Here is a 24,249-nt window from a genome sequence, read left to right as displayed (position 1 = left end):
TCATTATTATATGAATTATCTTTATATTTCCTTCCAGTCCCTTGGACATTTCATATTTTACATTTGTTTATTATTTTTGAAATTAGTTTTTACTTTTATTGAAATAATATAGTCACAAATGTCAAACTGTACTATAGCATTTACAATGGAAAAAGAAGGAAGCAATCCCTAGTCTCACTCTCCAGAGGCAACCATCTTAAACTCATAAATATTATGCTTATCTAACCATCGTTTGGCTTTATCAAGTACTGGACATTCTCTTTGATTTCCTGTTATGACAGATTAGATTCCTTGTCCTATCTCCTTTTTACATACTCCTCCCCACATACAGTCAATATAATTAAGGTGCAGCCTTTGGTTAAGTCAACTTTCAGTGCTTATGTAGTTGTAAGTATTTAATGATCCCTTGATTGCTTTCCTTCTTGTACAATGCTTTATTTTTCTTGTGAAATTTCTATGTGGCTATTGAGATTTCTTCTCAAACACTCAAATAAATCTATACAATTTTAATTCAATGCCCTTTATCCATGCTTTTTCTACATGATCAAATGCAGTAGATTGTCAGTTACATCCCTGCCTACCCTGGGAACTATATTTCCCTTAATTTATTATTTTCAGGAGCAGACACAATAGAACAGACTTATTTCTAAAGCAAATTGAAAGATTTCTGGAGCCTTTTAAAGCTGATCTGTGTCATTGATGGTTCCCCGTGCCTCTGCCATTTGACATGTATTATCCTGGCTCTGCACATGCTTCCATCTCATTGCCCCCTCTGTAAGCTGCAGTAAGTCTCCTTTGACAGGGTGCCTAGGGCATTTACAAGACATGTGGCCTTTTGGTGACTTATGCTTTTTGATTGTGATGTGACGGGCCAGGGTGATCCGTCATCCCACAACAATAACGTCAGTGCCCTCTTGAGTGAGCCCAGACCCTTTTGCAGAGTTTGAATAATATTGAGATCAATACCTTTTTCATTTGCTGAGAAGGAAAGAGTTGACCTACTGGTCCCTTAATCATCAGCTTTGGCACACTAAATGGTTGGAGGCCAAATCATATTATTCCTCTGTGTGCCTTGGAGGAGCATCGGGTTCATGTTTGTGCTTCCTCCTGTGTCCAAAACTTCCCTGAACTCTGCCTCTGCAATTCAAAAAAAGAAAGAAAGATGAGTCATATTGTAGGGTAAGAAAAGGACATTGTTACACTCTCTGGGCCAGAGGCATTGCCTTTCTTCATTCTGTTACAAGAGAAATGGTTTAATTCATAATTGAGAAGAATTTAGGAAAAGATTTGTTGGGAGATATCCATTCATATGTAAATCTAAGTATCAAGAAGGCAAAATCTGGACTTCTCCCTATTTCTTCCGTTTTACTCAGTGTGCATGATACCTTAACCTTACTGAAGACATCTGGAATGGTCCTGATCAAGGGCACAGTTTGGAAGGATCAATGTGCCTGTAATGCCCAAGTTCTTCCACAAGTTTAAACCACCATGCCTAATAGTTCCTGCTTTAGGAAACAGCACAGGGAGTAGAGCAGCCAAAGGGTGAGAGGCCTGTGGATGGTGTCACATGAAAATAAAGAGATTGGCGATGTGTAGCCAGATAATGGAAGTCTGTCCTCCAGCAGAGAAAGAGGTGTTGTTCTCTGTTGTTTCAGAGGGCAGAAGTAGAATCATGGGTTTTAGAAGGGGAGGGTTGATAGAAAAAGAGCAGTGACCTGGAGATAGGTACTCCATGAAAATGTGGCACCAAGAAGGAGAGGAGAGGAGAAATCAGAGCTAGGAGGGAAGCCTGGGCTGAAGGCTGAGCTAGAATGGGAAGGACTAGAATAAGGGAGGCAAAACCAGAAGAAAGTAGAGGGCTTAGCAAATCGTTACCATGAAGCATGAATCTTGCTTGGTTGGGAGGTGTGGGGCTCCACGAGTGTCTTCTCTGGCCAAGGACACAGTAATGTTTCAGAGGCACAGGAAGCTGTTGAGATGGCATTCACCTCTGCATTCTTTTTTTAGCCCCTTTCAGAATCTTACATCCTGGGCAGCCTGTTTTCCACCTACAGTGACATAAGATTTAATGATGCAGGACGCAGAGGTCTTTGATGAAACTGGACTAGAGTGACTTTGCTAGCAACATAATCCTTATAACAAAGGCTTTGAGTTAATTGCATGTTAACACTAATGAAACATTTATACATACAAGTCATAACTTTAAATTTTGTTTGTTTGTTTCAGGATATCAATGGATATTATTAAGGGAAACTTAGATGGAATTTCAAAACCAGCCTCAAATTCAAGAATGCGTCCTGGGAGCAGAGATTCAAATTCTTCTTTGGAGGTACTCTCACCAGAACCAGCGTTTTTCAAGGTGCTTTGCTGTTTAGAAATGCTTTAAACTCCTCCTCCTGACCTCTAGCAATTGATAAACCAAGACTGTTGTTAACATCCCATGTAGTTGCATGTCTCAATAGTTCACTTCTTTTTCTGGCTGAGTAGTATTCCATTGTATGGGTGTACCACAATTTGTTTATCCACTCTCCAGTTGAGGATCATTTGGGTTATTTGCAGGTTTTGGTGATTATGAATAAAGCTGCTATAAATATTTGCATGCTGAATTTTTTTGTGGGGGAAATAGGTTTTTATTTCCCTTGGGTAAATACTTAGGAGTGGGACTGCTGGGTTGTATGGTAAGTGTATGTTTAACTATAGAAAACTGTCAAACTGGTTTCTATTCCCATCAGAAATGTCTGAGAGTCCCAGCTGCTTTGCATCCTCAGCAGCAGTTGATTTGTTAGTTTTTAAAAAATGCCATTCTAATATTTATACAGTGGTATCTCATTGTGGTTTTAACTCACATTTCCCTGGTGATGAATAATGCTGAGTATGTTTTCATGTGCTTATTTGCAATTCACATCTCTTTTGGAAATGTATGTTTCAGATTTTTTGCCTAACTTTTTTTTTATTGTGTTTGTTTTCTCATTATTGATTTTTGAGAATTCTTTATATATTCTAGACAGAGTCTTTTGTCAGATATATGATTTGCAAATATTTTCTCCCAGTCTGTAGCTTGACTTTTCATTCTTTGTGTCTTTTGAAGAGTAAACATTTTGAATTTTGTTAAGTGCCGTTTATCAAATTTTTTCTTTTGGGAACTGTGGGTTTTTTTTGTGTGTGTCTAAGAACTCTTTGTCTAACCCAAGGTCCCAAAGATTTTCTCCTATGTTTTCTCCTGAGAGTTTTAGAGTTACATATTTTACGTTTAGGTGCTTGTGGCCTCTCTTGTTGCCAATGAGAAGGCTTTTATAAACCCAATGTTCATTCCCGTATGGGTCGCCTAGCTTAGATATTTTTCTCTGGTTCCTTTAATTTTTTTCTCTTTGTCTTTGGTATCTCCTATTACTCACCTACGTATGGTTTTATTTAGTTTATCCTTCTGGAGACTAGTACTTCTTCATTATAAAGATTTGTGTGTTTTGTTTATTTTGGAAACTTCTCAGCCATTGTGTTTTCACATGTTTCAAATATTACCTGCATTTTTTTCTATTTCATCATCCTGGAAGTCATATTAAGTGTCTGTTGAATATTTCCTTTCTATCCTTCATGTCTCTTAGCTGCTTTTTTTTTTTTTTGAGGAAGATTAGTCCTGAGCTAACATCTGCTGCCAATCCTCCTCTTTTTGCTGAGGAAGACTAGTGCTGAGCTCACATCCATGCCCATCTTCCTCTACTTTATATGTGGGATGCCTACCACAGCATGGCTTGCCAAGCACTGCCATGTCTGCTCCCAGGATCCGAACCGGTGAACCCCAAGCTGCTGAGGTGGAACGTGCAAACTTAACTGCTATGCCACCGGGCTGGCCCCCTCTTAGCTTCTTTTTAATATTTTCTATTCATTTATTTCTCTGTGCTTCATCCTGGGCAATTTTTAATATGGATTTTCTAATTTTTGAATTCTTTCTTGTACTATGTCTAATCTTCTCTTTAATCCATTTGCTGAATTTTTAAATTCAATGATATATTTTTAATTTCTGGAAGTTCTTTTTAGTTTATTTTCAAATCCATCTGTTCTTTACAGGATCTTGATCTTCTCTTGTTTCTGATTCTTTTTTTGTACCCATTAAAATATTTATATAATTATCTTTATCAGCTTTTTAATATCTTAAGTTCTTTTTTTCATTGTGATTCTTGCTTATTGTTGGTCTTATATTCATGGCTTTTGAACTTTTGGGAATGTAAGCTTTAATTTGGGGAATTTGATGGAGCCTGATTTGCAACCTTGTCTTCCAGAACAGGTTTCTGTTTGCTTCTGCCAGGTGACTCAGAGATCTCACTGGCATGAATCTTTTCTTTTTTTCCTAATTTTCCAGCTTTAAGCATCTCAGAGCACAGGAATAATATAAATTGGAACCTAAACCCCCAGGAAGCATGACCCTGTGGTTGCAGATGCTCAGGGAAGACTTTTCCCCACTTGTAACCCAGACCCATGTTTTGTTCTTACTCTGTGCTTGTGGATCTATTTGTTTTTCTAGTCTACCCTCTCAAGGAGGAGGCCCTTCTTTGAGGGATCCAGCTTTATGGAGCAGAGAGGGAAGGTTCCTTTCCATCTCTTTGTCTTGCTTGGGCCCAAGGCCTAGTCTACTCCTGCATGGGTGTAAAACCAAGCCCACAGCTTTCTGAGGCCAGCGCATCCTCATTTGCTCCCCCTTGTTGCTCCTACTCCAGCTGCAACGAGGGCAGCTGCTTTAAGGATTTACAAGATTCCTGTTATGGTTTTCAGCTTCCTTTTAATTTCTGTCTGCTGGCAATTTCCCTAACGTTCTCGTGATCTCATCTACGCCTTTCTAGGTAGATGGAGGATTTCAGTTTATTCCACTTTCTGTATAGCCTAAATTGGAGACTAAAAGCAATTTTAGATTCTTTAGACCCAAGCATAATGATTATAAGCCTAAATTCTGGAATCATTGGTCCAAATCAGGGCTCTGCTGACCACATTTTATGACATCTTTGGCAAATTACTTTGATTCTCTGTGCCGGTTTCCTCATCTGTTGGAAGGGGTAATAATACTATCTACCTCATAGGTAGATTTTGAAGGTAAAATGAGATAAAATATCTGCAGTTCTTAGAACAGTGACTAGCACCTAGCAAATATTCAATATATCTTAGCTATTGGCCACAATTCTTTTACTCACTTGGGCAATCCTTCCTGTTATTCACAGCGTTCAGCATAAAGTCTGGCACGTAGTACATAACCCCGGAACATGTGTTCAATAAATTTAGAGTGAATATTTTCTAATTTTATGTAGGTAGGGTAATATACAAAGACCTGACAAATTATAGAGTATCACAGAATTAGTATTTCTCCTTACATATTCCTGGGTGGTGATTTTTTTAAAGCAACAAGTTCACAATATTGACATATGTGTTTTAATGCATAGATTAATATTACTTCTTTCAAGACTTATTTAAAGAAAAATATCAGTGATCACTTCAAGTCAGATTATATTTGAACCCACTAAGCTATATGTCAAACTCTAACATGATTTATTAGTCAACAGGGACTTTGATATTTATATCAAAAGGAAAGCCTCCTAAACATTGTGATTTGTGTTAATGAAGTTCATGGAAAATCAGTAAGGTTTGTCTTAGGCTGAGGAAGAGATGCCACAGGTAATACTGAATGTGGACTGCTGCCTGGAAATGAATCAGTGTCTGTAAAACCTTATATATTGTCTGAATAATAAACCCTGAATTTGTATTAGTTTCATTGTTCAAGTTTGTCTTTTATTAATTTCTTAGCAAAAATTGTTATTTGTCAGAAAATGAGTTTAAAATGCTAGAGTTTTAATGAAATTTCTGTAGTAATAATACATTTACTATTCTAAAAATTTTGGTTTATTGTTGTTTATGAACATTTTTCTTGAAAAAGCCATTAGTTGTAATTTGTGTAAAAATCCCACAACTTTCAAATAGGGAATCTAATTGTTAGGAAGGGTTTTTATAGGGCATTTACCTTTGCTGGGACTAACATGGAAGTATGGAGTAGGGTACGTGGGGCAATGAAAGATGGAGGTGGAATGTGGCTTTGAGAATTTAGAAGAAAGAATCGTACACATAGGCCCCAGCGTAGGAGAGCAGGTGGGTTAGGAACAGAGAGGCCACTGGGATGGGGAAGATGGTTGGTGCTAGTGGGGTAGGAACCTATGGGTAAAACTGTGAAATGGCCAAAATTTACCTTTTATTCTCCATTTCATCTTTTTGCCTTATTGCTTCCTGCTCATTCTAAAAGTTAAGATCATATGGGATGTTACATGTGAAGGGCCTTTGTGTATGCTGAATTGTGCTATCCAAGTATGTTGCTAATATCTAGTTATGTTTTGTATATTCCATATTCCCCTATATAAACACCCATTCTCAGGGAAAGGTCAGCTCAATTAATTTATGCCAAGATATAAAGGGCCGACAGAGCTCATGCGAGCTCTCCAAGTAATTTCAGCATTTTACAGAACTGTATAGCCTTAAGGATTTACTGGGTATTATGGAATTTCAGGCTTTACCCACCCTTTGACAGAAGCATGTTTTTGAACAGGGAACCCTCATAAAGTAGGCATTGTTGAGCTTGTTTATAAATTGGGCCTCCACTAGTTTCATTTTATCCTGGATCTGTTTTCTTCTCTGTTAATCTGGATAGTAATGCCTGTACCATGGGGTGATTGTGAGGAGTGAACGAAGCGGTGTGTGTAAAGTGCTCAGCATGGGGCCTGACCAATGGGAATTCCTCAGTAAATGTTGGCTATGATGATTATGCCACTGACCCAGCTCAGTCCGGCTGGGGCTTGGTCCCAGGTCAGGCCAATAGGGATGCCCGTGCAGTTCTGCATCCCTGGTAGTTTACTTCTCAGCGCTACCCACCTTCTACCCTGGAGGTTCACAAAGGGGCGCAGATTACAGTGGCAGAGAGTTGACCATGTGGTGTGAAGAGAGAACATAAAACCCTCCCAGAGCCAAATCCTGAAGGACTGAAGGACTGAAGCGGATGGTCCCTCCGTTGGGAGGGGAAAGGTACTCCTCCCAGAAATGACTCTCTCTCTCTCTCTTTCTCTCTCTCTCTCAGGTTTTGCCTCTCCCTTGGGCTGTATTCCCTTCCTCTGTGACTCTCACTGCCATGTGCAGCCCCCAGGGCCCCATGATCCTGTTTTTTCCTGATGTAGCCATGAATGTCTTTTTTTTGTTCTCTCTCAGGAAAACACACCTGTACCAAACTCGTGTTTTCAAAATGAACTTTGCTAGAATGTAAAGAGAAACCAAAATGAAACTGAACAACTGTGAATAGCATAAACATAACTTAATCACCAAAGCATATGGTTCTGACTTGAAGAATTTCATTAGAAGCACGTCTTAGTTTGGACTGTTGACTTTTCCACTGCTCAGCAGCCGCCTGTGTCTAGTGGCTGTCCTATGGACAGCCCAGCTCCAGACCTTTGACTCTCCATCTGAGTGTAAGCTCAGGGAACAGGGACCGCCATGCTTCATCTTGAGCCTTGCAGAGAGCCCTTCTCTTCAGGACTGACTTCTGACCCTTCTCCATTATTGCTAGAAGTCACTGGAGAATAGTGCATATTTCTTTGGTGCAAATGTTATTAAATTTAATTGTGTAGCTAAATTACATTTAATTAAAAAGTGTTATATTTCTAGAAAAATTAAACGCTAATGTATGTGTGTATGTCCTCACATATACTTACATTAGCATTAAAATAGTCTAGAAATGTAAATTTTTTAAAAAATACATTATTTTTGAAAACTGTTTCTTTGGAAATAATTTTTAGGTTGATACTGCAATCAAATTGAACTCTGGTAAAGAGGGCCACTCAGAAAGCAGTAATACAGAGGAAAGGAGAAACAGTAATGATGATAAAGGGGAAAACCATTCTGAGAAAATAAAACTGGCTCAAGAGGGGTCAGATGAAGATCTGTTGGTTCAACATCAGATAATCTCTGAATATTCAGGTAGGATAACTATTACCTAGTGGTGGCAAATGATAATTACAGATGTTATAGTTAAAATATTAGAATTACATGTTTTTTAATCAGCTAAATAGAAATAATGATAATAAAAATAATCGCTTTTTGTGAGCAAGCAATCACCAGTTTTTATTTGGAAGAATATTGAGTCCCTAAATATACTTAGAAAAATAATAAAATATGCCATTTCATAAAATTGTTATTGTTGTCATTTTACATTAATCAAGTGGAAAGTGTTTCTGCATTTTATGACATGATTGATCTTTTTGATGACTAAAATTGTACAATAAAATGTATCCTGCAATTTATAAATGCCTTTTTAGGGATTGTCCTACTTAATAAATTTTGGATTTTAATAGACTCCTTTTTTCATGGTTATTAGATTAATTCTGGTCAGAGTGAATTAGAACAACAGTTCTCACAGCGTGGTCTGCAGAGCCCTGGGGGTCTCTGAGACCCTTTCAGGAGCTCTGTAAATTAAAAACTTTTGTCCTAATACTGATATGTCAGTAATATAATTCATCACGATAGTGCAATAATGCTGTTTGCCTTTTTGCATACTGAATGAACACGTGCGCTGATGGTACAGTAGCAGTGGTGGGTAGAATCATTGGTGCTTTAGTGTGAATCAAGTCAGTGGCACCAAATTGTACTAGTAGTCACTGTGTTCTTCATGACCAGGCACTGGCAGAGAAAAGAAAGAGCCGGTGTCACTCAAGAACATCCTTGATGGAGCAGTAAAAATTATTAATTTTATTAAATCTTCACCTTTGAAGCCACATCTTTTTAATATCCTGTGTGGTGAAATGGGGGGTACACATAAAGCAATTCTGCTGTGTACCAAAGCGTGAAGTTTGTTTTGAGGAAAAGTACTTGTGTGATAGTTTAAACTGAGAGCTGAACTGGCCGCTTTTTTAATGGAACACCATTTATACTTGAAAGAAGGACTGACAGACAAACTATTATCATTCAGACCTTGGTATTTGGCAGATTTTTAAAAGAAAAATGAAATGAGCTTGTTACTTCAAGGAAAACAACTGTATTTTTTGTCAATGATAAAATTTGAGTTTTCAAGTGAAAATTAGAATTTTGGAAAATTTGTATATGTCACTGAGCTTGACAGCTTCCCAGTACTTAGACTTTTCTGGTAAAAATTGGTGACAATGTTAACAAATGTGATTTTTTGATATTGTATACTGAAATGTGTTAACATTTGGAAGATGTGCATAATTCAGTGAACCACGGATTTCCAAACTAGCAATGCTGGGTAAAAGATCCATTCAACATGAAAGGTAGATCCATGGATTTTAATGGAACAAATACAAAAGGCTCACTGATAAGGTTACCGATTTCAATTACCCGTTGTCTGTTGAGTTTTGATGTAGTGTCAAAGAAGAATATCCACAATCATCCAAAAAGGCTATTGAATTTCTCCTTCCTTTTCCAACTACATGTCTGTGTGAGACCAGATTTTCTTTATATACTTTAACTGAAACAACAGATTGCAATAGATTGCCTGTAGAAGCAGATACAAGAATCCAGCTGTCTTCTATTAGCCAGATATGAAAAATTTAAAACAATGCCATTCTTCTCAATAATTTTTTTGGGAAAATATAGTTGTCGTAAAAATGTTATATTTATGTTAACATGTGATTGGTAATAACATGCTTATTATTTTTAAATGAATAAATATTTACAATATTTTTAAGTTTCAATCTCTAATATGATAATTATCAATAGATATAACTTATATAAACAAAAGCTGCTTGGCGTTCTCAATTTTTAAGGCTGTAAAGGGAAGCTGAGATCATAAACTCTGGGAACTACTGATTTAGAATATGTTTGGGATGAGGTCAGCTCTCAAAGTTAGGCCAGGTGACTCAGGAGTATGGTTAACAGGAAACAAGGTATTACACTTGAGATTAGCCATCAGCCCAGTTTACCTTGTATTTGTTTATGTTGTTTCAGTACTGCATGAGTTACTTCAAAATGCCTGCTGTATAGACCGCCTGTGTACATGGAGCATGAGAATGCCAGGGTTGGCGGGTGGGGATTAGATCTGGAGGCTGTTGCATTTGAAGTACGTGAGCAATAAGATTTGCAGAGCCCCCTTATTAATAAGATCAGTATTCTTTTTGGGTAAGCTGATTCCCTCTAAAATATCTCATTTTTCTTAAAGAGGAAGTGACACACATTATAGGGAAATGTCACTGGGCTCTTCAGATTTTCAAAAGTTGTAAAATTTGGCCTTTCTTAGCATGATATGCCATTTCTAATGATCTAACCTGAGGAGGCTGAGACTTTAGTATCTGAGCATTTGTGCACATTGACAGATTATCATCTTTCATCAGACTTCGCAGGGAAGTATTGCCTGGTGGTGAATAGCTTTGGCTCTGGAGTCAAAAGTATTTGAGTGGAAACTGACTCTGCCATTTATTACTTATGTCATCAGGGACATGTATGTGACTCAGTTACAAATTAGCCTCAGTTTACTAATTTGTAAAATGGGGATAATAATTATACCACCTCACAGAGACATGATGAGGATTAAATGAGATAATGCATGTAAATAAAGCACTTAACACTGTGCCTAGCAGGTAACTCTATAACTATTAGCTGCTGTTATTAGTGTTATCATGAATCATAAGTTAAAACTGAATGATGAAAGTGCTAAAGAGTGCCTAGTTTCAAATAAGTTACTATTAACTATCCACAACTCAAGAACATTTTCAGGTACTTCAAGAAAATAGAACACATGGGAGGGGCGTAGATAAAAGGTGTCTGGTTACATGGAGTCCTTTTCTGACTTTGTTTCTGTATGTTGGAACCACTGTGTATCACTCATGACATGCTCGAGTTTGCAGTAGCTGTTTGTGTACGTGCCTGCTCTTTCAGTTAGTCTGAAGCAGCTTTAGAACAGGGCCTTAGTCCTTGTTCCTTGACTGTTATGAATATAGAAGGTATAGCAAAATGAAGGAGAAAGAATTTGGCATTTAAAATCATACAAGACCCACTTCTGAGTTCAGTGCTGTAATTTATTAGCTATTTGAAAGAACCCAGTTATCTCAACTGTAAAATAGAGATACATGTCTATTTCACAGGGTTGGTGGATAATTATACCAAAAAATAGGTGTGAAAGCACCTTGTAAATCAAGATACATGGCACTAGTGTTAGTTATTACCATCAGCCATAAACGATTGTTGAACGAAAGAACAAATAGTTAAAACAAAGCTTCATGGTTTTATTAAACTTCGAGCTCATTCCTACTTTCAACACAATATAGATGAAGGCGAATTGAAAGAATTAGATTCTCAACTTCAAGACGCTATTCGGAAGATGAGGAGGCTTGATAAGATATTAGCGAAGAGACAATATAGAGAAAGAGAAATTAAGAAGCGAGGCCTAGAAATGAGAATAAAGCTGTGGGAAGAACTTAAGGTAAGAACCGTGTAACCATATGCTGATATGTAAGAAAGAGTTTCCTCTAAGATGAGTAAGAAAAGCATGGACTGTGCTGGTGTTAACGTGGTCTGCCGGTAGTGATTGATTTTGTGGAGTTAGGGCAGTGGTGTGTGTGTGTGTATGGGGGTGGTGAGGGCGGTAGTTTTCTGGAACTGGAGAAGGTAACTTTGCAGCAGTGCAGTCAGGCACTGCACTGTGTGTTCATTCCTCACGGACAGTGCAGTAGGCCTCTCTCACCACTGTCAGGCTGGGGCTCCTCCATCCCTGGAACAAAAAGGGATATGGTGCCTACTTTCATCGAGTATGTCTGTCTGCTTTTTCTTCAGCACTCTTACAGTTTGGAGATAAATACACAAACACACAAAAACTTAACCCCCTGATTACCGTTATTTTGTGAGTAAACTTTGTGACCAGTAAGAGGGGGAGTTTACTGTTGCATATGCTGGTTAAGATCTCTTTGGGAAGCTGTAAAGTGCTTGAGGTCTGGACCATGTTCTGTTTGCTTCCGTCTCAATAAATTTCTAGTGCTCGGTTAACTTTCCTTGGTCTTCTTGGACCTTTTGTTCTCTGTGATATTGAGGGGTGGAAGTTGACCCGGTGTTGGCACTGACTTGATGTGTAGCCATTGGCTCATATTTGAACTTTGTCCCTCACAGGAGAACACTTTCATGGTAAGGAACATTGTAATAACAGACTGGTTGTTTTTGGTAAATTCCTCCTTGATCAGTTGACTGCCTTCGAGGAAATTTCCTAGAGAATTATATGAATTAATAGTGAAGTAACTAAGAATACATTTTGACAAGGTTCCTAGGAAGACCACTGGGATGGAAAGAAAGCAACATACAAAATGCAGTGCTTTAAAAACTAGAGAAATAATATGTATAAAGTTTAGCAGGAAAAGCCTGTCGCTTATTCCTATTGAATCTAAAAGCAAACTTTTACTTGTTTGGAAACAAGAATGATATCTAGAAACATAATAAAATATGGTATCTATCTTGAAATGTCTGGAATTCTAATTTGATGATGTTCCTTTAGGTTACTCATTAGTTATAGAAATATTAAACAGAAACTCAAGGAACTTCAGGCAAGATAATTATCATATCATGATAGACATATATTTCAACTCTATCTGGGAATACTCATTGACGGAAATTTGCAGGAACAGGAAACATGAACAAATTTTCCTAATTAAACGAATAGAAATGACCTGAGCCTTCTTGTTTGTATGTACACAATTGGAAACCATGCTGGAATTTAAAAAAATATCGGTGAGTATAGTTGCCTTCTTTTCCCATGTTTAAACTTTTATTTCTCTCTTGTTAGTTTGCAAAAAACAGTGAAGATTTGCAAATTAATGAGGAGATGGAAAATACAAAAAAGTTTCTAGCTTTGACTGCTGGATCCGAAAAAACTGTTGGTGAGTAAAACTTAGTCATCTTTATTTTTATCTCAGAGTCGTAGACTCTTTGGATTAAAGTAAAATTCCCAATTCAGTTGTTTTTTCTGTTTCTCTGTGAGTTTACCTCTTCTTTAGGGGAAATGATCACATTCGGTAGGATGATTTGGAACACCCTCAATTTAGGTTGTTTCACAGTCTTCTACGGTTTGTAACTGCTCCGCAGCAGGGAAAAATCAGGAAATAGACAAAGCGTGTCTTTGCCTTTACTTCTGTGTGCCTCTTAGATGCCTCTAGACACCCAGTTTATGAAGATGGTCCCCTAACCGCCTAGAATCCTCCCATGAGGTGTCTCACTCAGGCCTCTGCAACCTTGTTCATAAAAACCCGTTACTGACTTGTCCTATTCCTGTTCTCCCACAGTCCTGCTTTTGAGACCAGCCAATTAATCCTGCTTGTACGTTTCTCCTCCCCCGCCTTGTGTGTATGTGTGTTTATGGTTCTTCTTCCCCTTCTCCCCGCTTTCTCCCTCTTGTCCCCTCCTCTTCCTCCTTCTCTCCCACTTCTTCCCTCCTCCTCCCTCCTCCTCTTTCTCCTCCTTCTTCTCCTTCTTCTTCCCCCTCTTCTTCTTCTTCAAGTATTATGGAGTCGTGTAACCTTTAACCTACTTACATAGCAGTGAAAATTTTATGGATTGGGAGGCAGTTGGCATGTTTTGGCGGGACACTTCTGAAATCCTTTAAGGTAATGGAAGTGGTCATCTGTACTGCTGGGGCTTTAGGCTGACTCTAACCAGGGGCCTCTGATTTCTCTGAGAATCTTGGGTTTCATTTTTCTTTTACAAAGTGAATGTCTAACATTGTAGACCCCCAAGAACTTGATTCAGGCTACTCCAACTGTTTAGCATGAGCTTTGATGTGGATGAAATTCCCTTGGGTTCGTTCCTTTCTGGACCCAGCATTGAGAGCTCAGCAGCTGCGTAGGCCTGAGGGATTTGGGTTCAGAATGCATCAAATATTTCTCCTCAGGAAGGTGGTGCCCCATCTGGGTTGCCCTTTCTATGACTAAGGACCTTTTAAAAAAATGACTCTTCCTGAGTTTCTATGTGATAGATCTTTATCTAGATTGGCCTTATTGAAATTTACCATACTATTTATATATCCTAATTGAAACATCAAAAAAAATTTGCCTGTTAAAATCATAGATTATTTACTTTCTACTTCTTCTATGTTGTTACAGAAGTAACCCATGTATAATCTACATTAGAGAATATTGGTAGATGAGAAGAAAAAAATTACAGTCACCTACATTGTCAACTTGCAGATATAATCACTGTTAATATTTTTGTTTACTCTTTATCTTTTGAGACATTTTTAGTACAAATATCCATATGTATATGGATGTAGGGATCATGCTGAACCACTAGGCCACTGGGCCTGGCCTCATATATATATTTTTAAAAATAAAAGTGGGGGGGCCGGGCCAGTGGTGTAGTGGTTAAGTTTGCATGCTCCGCTTTGGCAGCCCAGGGTTTGCAGGTTCAGATCCTGGGCATGGACCTAGCACTACTCGTCAAGCCACACTGTGGCAGCATCCCACATAAAACAGAGGAAGATTGGCACAGATGTTAGCTCAGCGACAGTCTTCCTCAAGCAAAAAAGAGGAAGATTGGCAACAGATGTTGGCTCGGGGCCAATCTTCCTCACCAAAAAATGAAAAATAAAAATGGGATCAAATTACATGTCTGGTGTTTTGTAACCTATTTTTCACTAATTTGTATCTCATGAGCACCTGTAGTTGTTGGTAAGAATAGATCTGTGTGGGAGCTTTTTTCCATGATGGCTGCCATCAATTCCTTCCCTCTATGTATGTTCATTCCACTTCTTATTTAGATGGAGTCTATTTCTCCCTATATTTTCAGTCTGGGCTGGCCTACAACTACTTTGACCAAAATATCACAGCAGAAATGATACTACACTAGTTCCAGATCTAGCCATTAAGCAGTTTCTGCTTCTCTTCTTGGAAGCCTCACTCAGAGGAAAGCTGGGAAGCTGCCATGCTGTGAGAAAGTCCAACCAAGCCTTATGGAGAGGCTGCACAGGAGAGAGTGATGCTGGCCGGTTCCTGCCTGTAGTGAGTTCAGTAGTGTCCCACCAAAATTCATGTCCACCTGGAACCTTAGAATATGACCTTTTTTGGAAATAGGATCTTTGCAGATGTAATGTTAAGATGAAGTCATACTGGATTAGGGTGGGCCCTCAATCCAAAGTTTGGTGTCCTTGTGAGAAAGAAGACATGTGGAGAGACAGAGACACAATGACATAGGGAGGAAGTTATGTGAAGTTAGAGGCAGAGAGTAGAGTGATGTAGCCACAAGCCAAGGAACGCCCAGGGTTGCTGGAAGCCACCAGAAACTGGGAAGAGGCAAGGAAAGATTCTTCCCTAGAGACTTCAGAGGGAGCATGGCCCTGCTGACACCTTGAGTTCAGGTGTCTAGCTTTCAGAACTGTGAGAGAATAAATTTCTGTTGTTTTCAGCCGTCCATTCCATAGTCATTTGTTGCAACAGCCCTCAGAAAGATTGCACCAACTGTTCCAGCTGTCTCAGCGCAGCACCAGAGATGTGAATGAAGGAGCAACCTCGGACATCTCATTCCTAGCCAACATCATGTGGGGAATAGCCAAGGCTAGACGTGTGGCCCCAGTTGAGCTGCGGCAGACATCTCCAACCAAATGCAGCCGCACCAACTGAGGCCCCATTCATGGTGGAGCAGAGACCAACTATTTCTGCCGTGTCCCTAAAATTACCCACAGAATCATGAGCATAGTAAAATGGTCACTGTTTTATGCCAATTAAGTTTTGGTTTTTACTTTTTATTTTGAAATAATTTTTAAAAAAAATTTTTTTTCTGCTTTATCTCCCCAACCCCCCCGCCCGTCCCCGTACACAGTTGTATGTCTTAGTTGCACGTCCTTCTAGTTGTGGGATGTGGTACGCCGCCTCAACGTGGCCTGATGAGCAGTGCCATGTCTGCGCCCAGGATCCGAACCCTGGGCCACCGCAGCGGAGTGCACGAACTTAACCACTCGGCCATGGAGGCGGCCCCTTGAAATAATTTTAAAATTACAGAAAAGTTGCAAAATAACACAGAGTTCCTATATACTCTTTACCCAGCTTCCTCTAATGTTAGCATCTTGTATAACCAAAGTACAATGATCGAAACTAAGAAATAAATATTTTACAGTACTATTAAACTACAGACCCTCTTAACATGTCACCAATTTTTCCACTAACATCATTTTTATTTTCTAGTATTCAATCCAGGATCCCAAATTGCATTTAGTTGTCATGTCTCCTGAGTCTCCTCCAATTTGTGACAGTTCCTCAGTCTTTCCTTGTCTTTCATGATCTTGACATGTTTGGAGAGTACTGGTCAGTTATTTTGTAAAATATCCTTCAATTTCAGTTTGTCTGATGTTCTCTCTTGATTAGATGGAGGGTATACATTTTTGGCAAGAATACTCTGGAAGTTATGTGCTCTGAGTCAGCCACACCCAGGGTACCCGATGTTGATATATCTTATTACTGGTGGTGTTAACCTTGAAAACTTGGTGAAGGTGGTGTCTGCCAGCTTTCTCTACTCCAAAGTTACTATTTTTCCTTTTGCAATTAATAAATATCTTGGGGGAGATACCTTAAGACTATGCAAATATCCTGTTTCTCCTCAAAATTTTGCCCACTAATTTTAGTAGCTATCAGTAGATCTTGCCTGCAATAATTGTTACTATATGCCACTAAATTTTGGGTGATTTTTTAGTGTAACCATGGAAAACTGGAATGATCCGCATCAGCATTATTTTTAATCACTGTATATTAGTTCACTGTGTGGATGTGCCATCATTTGTTTAATACCCCACTATTAAACATTTTGATTATTTCTTTTGTTTTTCAATTATACATAATGCTGCAATAACATCCTTAGGCAATTATTCTATTATTACCTTCTGTGGTAGGCCAACAAAAGGCCCCCAAAAGAGATCTGCATCACATTCCTAGGAGCTGTGAATGTCACCTTATTTGGACAAAAGGTCTTTGTAGGTATGCTTAAGTTAAGGATCTTAAGATGAAGAGATTATCCTGGAATATGGAGGTGGGCCCCAAATGCCGTCATAAGTATCCTTATAAGCGAGAGGCAGAGAGAGAAGAGGCACACGGAAGAGGAGATGGCAATGTGGAGACGGAGGCAGAGATTTGACGTGATGTGGCCTTGAGACAAGGAATGCTGGCAGCCGCCAGGAACTGGGAGAGCCAAGGGATGGAATCTCATCTGGAGCCCCTGGAGGGAGGGGCCCCACTGACACCTTGGTTTTGGACTTCTGGCCTTCGGAACTGTGGGAGAATAAATCTCTATTGTTTTAAGCAACTAGGTTTGTGTTAATTTGTGACATCAGCTACAGGAAACTAATACACCTTTGAATAAATTCCTATAAGAGAAATAACTTAGTCAAAGGGGTTGGACTTTTTAAAGATTTTTATCCATATGGACTTATTGAAAGGTTGTACCAGTTTAGATTCCCACCAACATCGTAGCTGAATGTTGTTTTCTTATACCCACAACAATGGATTTTGTAAGTATTTTAAAGCTTTATTTATTTAGAATAGAATCACAGTAATTTGTATCTCTCTGATAGTCAGGGAGATTGAATATTTATTCTTTTGTTTAGCCATTTGGTGAATCACTTGTTCTTTTATAAAGTGAGATGTTCCTTTTTATTGATTTGAAGGACTCCTTTACATATTAAAGATACTAATTATTTGTTATAAATATCAAAACCATTTTTTATAACTTATTTTTCTTTGGTTTTATGGTATTTCTTGCCCTAACAAAGTTAATGTTTTTTATTTAGTTGTTAGTCATTTATGCTATCATTAATTGTTACTCTGCCTAAAAAGGCCTTTTCCAATTTAAGATAATATAAAAATGTGCCTGTGTTTTCCTTTAGTACAGTTATTATTTTATGAAATAATTTTCAATGTCAATCTACTTGGAATTTATTTTGATGTCATATATGAGGTAGAGAGTTGATTTAGGTTTTTTCCCCCAATTTGGTAGCTAGTTATCTCAAGACCTTTCATTGAATGATCCATTATTTCCCCACTCATTTGAAATGTTAACTTTAGCATGCACTAATTGGGTCCATTTCCAAATTTTCTGTTCTATTGCGTTAGTATTTCTGTTTGTGCTGATGTTAGTATTGTACTGTTGTGATTATTGTAGCTTTGTAACATTTTATTAGGGCAGGTATATTGTTGTCTTTTTCAAAAGTGTTTTGGAATAACATGTTTTTCTCAAGCCTTTTTTTCTCTCTCAGAATTGTTTATCAATGACTGCATTATGTATGAAAAAAGACTGCAAAGCACCTCCAAACCTATAGCTTATAAAATGCTTTTTTACTAACTTAAATGTCTAAAGACTATTGTATGAAGATAATCTTTCTTTCTTGTCTGTCAGAAATTCTACACTTTCGTAGAACTGAGACTACATCTCTTATTCCAAATAAAAAACATGGGCAGTGTCAGGAATGCGATGCCGAATGTGACAGTACCTCAGCGTCTGTATCTTAGAAAGCTGGGCTAAATGCTGATTTCTCTAGTGGATGCGCCATTTCTAAGAAGCCACACCTGCTTGTGGTTGACTCTGGAGCAAGGACTTTAAAACAGGCTGCTCTGTAAAGGAATCCATGGTGGTCTTTTGACATTAACCTTTTCTGTCACAGAGTTCACTACCAAGTGAACTTTTGGCCCTGGGGGGTGTGACTTTTGTTTTCAGTTTCCCTTTCTTCGAAATCTACTCAGAACTATCAAAAACATTTAATTTTTAAAGCTTGTGGCGTGTATATTTGGCTTAAACCTCTAGAGCTCACAGTTGTCTCTCTGGAGCCACATGACTTGTGCAGACCCTGTAGACGTTTACAGTAATGTTAGAGTGCAAATTTTCTACCGTGGAAATCAGTTGGACTTAATGAGCTGAAGACTAGAGCGACCAGGGGCTTGAAAGCTATCTTCAGAGAGAATCATTGCTTTAAACATTATCATGTTAGAGTTTCAGTTTTTAGATTTTGAATTATTAGTCAATTATTGTGTTTTGGCAGTGTTTGTTGTGCACAAAGCAGATAAGATGCAAAAGTAGAGTTGATGTAAAAGGAAATGGGAATAAAAGACACGATAAGATGAACAGAATGTCTCTTTCCCTACGCTCTTGCTACCGTCTGTCTTGATTAGCCCACACTTGACCCGTCTACCAAAGTGAAGAGATGATGTTATTGTATTCCTGGTTCTTCAGATTTAATTAGATTTGCTTATTTAATGACTGGTCTTTTATAAGAAGGTGAATTCTTTAATGAAATTTTCTGCTGGCTCTTTACATCTCTGGCATGTATTTAGCAGTCACATTTATTTGATTTTTAAAAATCTTAAAAACAAAAAAGAATATTTACTTTAGACTACATTATTAGCCTAATTACAATTTTTTTTTTTTTTTTTACATTTTACATAACATAATTATTACCTTATTCCAAAAGAGGAAACTTTTGAAATGCAAGAGGCCAATGTGACCACATAGCACTGAGTTTTGAAAGTGTCGTATTCCTACTGTTACAACGTAGCCGCATGTTGTGGAATGGTGTGAAAGTGCTTATCTCTGTTCCATTCTGAGATTGGTTTCTTTCCCATGGTATTCACTGAACTTCGCTACCACTCTTAGTTAAAAATATAAAAAATTATTTTGATCAGCCTATATATTGCCATAAGTTTTAAAGTAAAATATTCCTGTAAGGTTCATTATGAAAACATAAACTTTTGCCCTATTTCCCTCCATGATTTTTTTCTTTGTTCTCAGGAAAGCGCAAACCCTTGTAAATTGTCCAGTAGGTGGCAGCATCTAGTTAAAATATATACTTTAAAAGACTTGAATTTAGAGCCAGATTTATTTGGACTTGAACTTTAAACACACATCTGAGACATACCCAAACCTACTTTCTATGTTTCTTCTTCTTTTTTCTTTAAAAAAAGGGAAATTCTTAGGCTGAGTATTCTTCCTTATCTCTCCCAGTCTTTTGATTAACCTCTTAAGAGTAACTTGAAGGACTTTGGACTGGTGGCAGAATGGCAATTTCCAGCCTGTTTTCCAGGTTCCCGAACACAAAATACCTAGTCCCCTTCTAACTTCACAGATAACCAACAGCAAGGAAAAAAAACCAGAAAAGATACTTGTCATCGAGTAGTGTATGTAGTTTCATTTATAGCTACTAGATATAAATGAGGCCTTGACTCTAAGAGAAAGATAAAAACCACATTAAATTCATTTTTGCCACATTTTGACTTTATAATTCAGAGATAATAACCTCAAGTTTTAATTCCTGAGGTTTTGAAGTATACAATATTATACTTACTAGAGATCTCAGAAATATTTTAAAAGTCTATCCCACTCCATTTTTTTTTTTTAAAGATTTTATTTTTTCCTTTTTCTCCCCAAAGCCCCCCGGTACATAGTTGTGTATTCTTCGTTGTGGGTTCTTCTAGTTGTGGCATGTGGGACGCTGCCTCAGTGTGGTCTGATGAGCAGTGCCATGTCTGCGCCCAGGATTCGAACTAACGAAACACTGGGCCGCCTGCAGCGGAGCGCGCGAACCCAACCACTCAGCCACGGGGCCAGCCCCTATCCCACTCCATTTTTGAGGGATTACTTTTAAGTTTTTCTAGAGAAGTGTGAAAATCAAAACTCTTTGCCATACCAGTTTTCCCTTAGTTTTCAGCATTTATCTGATGGATAGAGATAGAATTCAGTACTCTCTGAGACAGATCCATCTAGTGATAGGATCTTTTGTTTTCGGGATTTTTGATAGAGATTATTCTTTTTTCCCTTTGTCACATTTGCCTCTTGTGTCTCCAGCTCCAAAATTATAAGTGCATAAAGCACAAAACAGTGACATCTTAATCAATCAGGCTTCTCAAAATTTATGAGTACTTCTTTCGAAGTACTTTTCTGTGAAATTCAGGAATGTGATACTTCTGCTCTTGGATATTAAGATTAAAGATTCCAGGAAAATCTGATAGTCTCTGCTCTGATTGGCAGAGGACTGAGGAAGAAAATCATATAACTCTGCTGACTGGTACAGCTAAGGATTTTTGGTCTTTAATCTCTGTTTGGATTCTCAGTATTGTTTAGCAATTTCTTTTGCATTCTCCAGAGTGGCTATTCCAAATGGTTGCTGTGTGCTTAACCTCCTATCCTCTTCTGCAAGTCCTTCAGTCCAGCAGTCTTACTGTCAAGAGAAAATGGATCAGCTGGGTGGGAATCCCTTCCCTGTTCTTTCTTTCTGTCTCTAAATTGTACTCTGACTGTGCTCCTCCATTCCCCTTCCTCCTTCCCTAGGTGGAGGAAAAGTGCTCTTCTTCTCCAAGGCCAAAGTCAATAACATCCCATCCCTTTCCCTCTGCCCCTGGCTCCTGATCCATCAGTCGTTCTCTCTCTCCCTAGAGCTTCAGTTTCTCTCTTCCCCTCTGGCTCCTTCCCTTTAGCTTATCATGTTTAAATCTTCTCGTCCTAAAACAGAATGAGAGAGCCATCAAACCAACCAAACATCAAATAAAACTTCTTCCCTCAGTTCTTCACGCTACTCCCAAACAGGTACCACTCAGTTCCCTCTTTTGCTTGAAGGTCAGACTTCTTGAAAGAATAGTCCACACCCCTACTGGTGCTACCAGGTCAACTCCTATTTACTTCTCAACTTAATGGTGTGTGTTTTTTCCTATCACACTATAGAAACTATGCTATCAGTGGTCCTCCTAAATTCTAAATCCAGTGACATACTTCCAATTTTTATCCTACTTGACATCTCTGTAGCACTTGACACAGTTGACCACTCGTAGAATAGCAACGTTTTTATTGGATTCATTGTCCTCTGCTGATTCTCCTTCCCCTTGCCCCTCTACTTCTGTTGGCCTTCAGCAAATAGACAGCCAGTTATTTCTCCAGCAAAAATGGGTTTATTTGGGATTAGCAAAGAATTGCAATTCAGGATCTGCAACCATGGTGAGCCATGTGCAAGTCCCCCTTAACAAGCAGAGGAGAAACTCTTTTACAGAGAGGAAGAGAAAATTGGGAGAGCTGTTGTAAACAGAGTCCATTGGAGGAGACAAGGGATTCATAGTGGAGTGGCTTTTCAGTCACTGAGTCGTGACAGTCTCTCATTGGCTGAACTGTTGCTGGGCAAGAAAAAGTGGTCTTTCTTCTTCGCGTTGGGCTCTGCAATCATAGCAGGGCGTGAGAGCTCCCCATTCTGGCCTCCCATTTAATTTTAAATGAAGTTTCTGTTTATTAATTTTTACACTTCTCATCATTGAAAGTTACTCCTCCTTTTGTATGTTTTCTCTATCTTGGTTAATGGTTTCATCATCCATTTAGTCTTTGTGATGGTTAATTTTATGTGTCAACTTGACTGGATCACAGGATACCCAGATGTCCAGTTAAGATTATTTCTGAGTGTATCTAAGAGGGTGTTTCTGGAAGAGAGTAACATTTGAATTGGTAGACTGAGTGGGAGTGCATACCCTCCCCAATGTGGGTGGGCATCGTCTAATCTGTTGAGGGCCTGAATAAAACTGAAAGGTGGAGGAAGGTAGCATTTGCCCTCTCTCTGTCTGACTGCTCGAGTCGGGACATTGCTCTCCTCTGGTCCTCAGTGATAATTAAATCACCTTATTCTAAATATCTTTGGTTGTTTGCTTTGAGTCTTGTTAGTCTTTGATCACCTGGAAATAATGTTAATTTTTGTGTCCTTTTCAATAACTACTCCTATTCTGAGAACTTTATAAGGACTTAGTATTGAAATTTATTGAATGTATTTCAATTGTCTATTTAAATTATCATAAAGTTTTTCTTTCTTGACAAACTAATTTTTTTTTTTAAAAGATTGGCACCAGAGCTAACAACTGTTGCCAATCTTCTTTTTTTGTTCCTACTTTTCCTTCCCCAACGCCCCCCACCGCCGAGTACATAGTTGTGTATTTCAGTTGTGGGTCCTTCTAGTTGTGGCACATGGGACGCTGCCTCAGCGTGGCCTGAAGAGTGGTGCCATGTCTGCGCCCAGGATCCGAACCAGCGAAACCCTGGGCCGCTGAAGCGGAGCACGCGAACTTAACCACTCGGCCACAGGGCCAGCCCCCAAACTAATGTTTTAAAATTGCTAGATTTAAATACTAAATGAGTCTTATATACCTGGGTCAATATTTCTTGGTTGTGGAGAATTATTCCTTTCATTTAGTATCGTATTTGAATGGCTGTATTTATTCAGAATTTTTGCATCTATGTTTATAAGTGAGATTAACTCTGTGTGTGTTCATGTGACTGTGTGTGCCCGTGTGCATCTGTGTTGTGGTATTGGGAGTAGAGGTGGGATTGGGGGTGTATGTGTGTGTGTATGCTTTGTTGGGCTATGTTAACTTCATAAAATGAATGGGGCTGGCTGTTATTTATTTCTATGCTTTGAAACAGTTTATGTAACGTGAGGATTATCTGTTCCCTAAAAATTTGAAAGATTTCACTGGAAAAACCATCTGGTTCAAATAATTTCTTGGAGGCAATTCTTTGACTCTTCTCAGCTTCTTTCATATTTACTATTGTATTTCAGTTTACTAGTCTTCTGGAGTCAATTTTGGCAATATATCCATGTCACTGAGATTTTAAAGAATCCATTTCACTGAGATTTAAAATTTTACTATGGGGCCGGCCCTGTGGCCGGGTGGTTAAGTTCGCCCACTTTGCTGTGGGGGCCCAGGGTTTCGCTGGTTCAGATCCCTGGTGCAGACATGGCACCTCTCATCAGGCCATGCTGAGGAAGCGTCCCACATTCTGCAACTAGAAGGACCCACAACCAAGAATATACAGCTATGTACTGGGGGGCTTTGGAGAGAAAAGGGAAAAAAATAAAATCTTTAAAATTTTACTAATAAAATTTCATATAGTATTTTAAAATAATAATTCTCCTTATTATTTATATGTCCCATTTCTTATTTCTAATTTTTTTCATGTTTTTCTTCTCTCTCTCTTTTTTCTTTTTTGGTGAGGAGGATTGGCCCTGAGCTAACATCTATTGCCAATCTTCCTCTTTTTCCTTGAGGAAGATTGTCACTGAGCTAACATCTGTGCTAATCTTCTTCTGTTTTGTATGTGGGACACTGCCATACTTGTCAATGGCTGACAAGTGGTGTAGGTTCACACCCAGGATCTGAACCCATGAACCCCAAGCCACCAAAGTGAACTGTGTGAACTTAACAATGCCACTGGGCTGGCCCCTTTCTTTCTCTCTTTTAAATCTAG

General features: G+C 38.6%; 1 protein-coding gene across 1 annotated transcript in view; it reads left to right on the top strand.

Moving 5' to 3' along the window:
• The window catches only part of FSIP1 (fibrous sheath interacting protein 1), a 169,580-nt gene that overhangs the window by 5,814 nt on the left and 139,517 nt on the right, over positions 1–24,249 (top strand). The window contains exons 2-5 of the mRNA XM_046652924.1: positions 2,227–2,359; positions 7,815–7,995; positions 11,295–11,449; positions 12,797–12,890. Coding sequence (XP_046508880.1) covers positions 2,234–2,359; positions 7,815–7,995; positions 11,295–11,449; positions 12,797–12,890 — 556 coding nt within the window. The 5' untranslated portion in view covers positions 2,227–2,233. The remainder of the gene's footprint in view (positions 1–2,226; positions 2,360–7,814; positions 7,996–11,294; positions 11,450–12,796; positions 12,891–24,249) is intronic.

The sequence above is a fragment of the Equus quagga genome, chromosome 2 (genome assembly GCF_021613505.1).
Source record: "Equus quagga isolate Etosha38 chromosome 2, UCLA_HA_Equagga_1.0, whole genome shotgun sequence".
Classification (NCBI taxonomy): Eukaryota; Metazoa; Chordata; class Mammalia; order Perissodactyla; family Equidae; genus Equus; species Equus quagga.
Note: the sequence above shows the minus strand (reverse complement) of the source record. Positions and strands in the feature narration are given on the sequence as shown.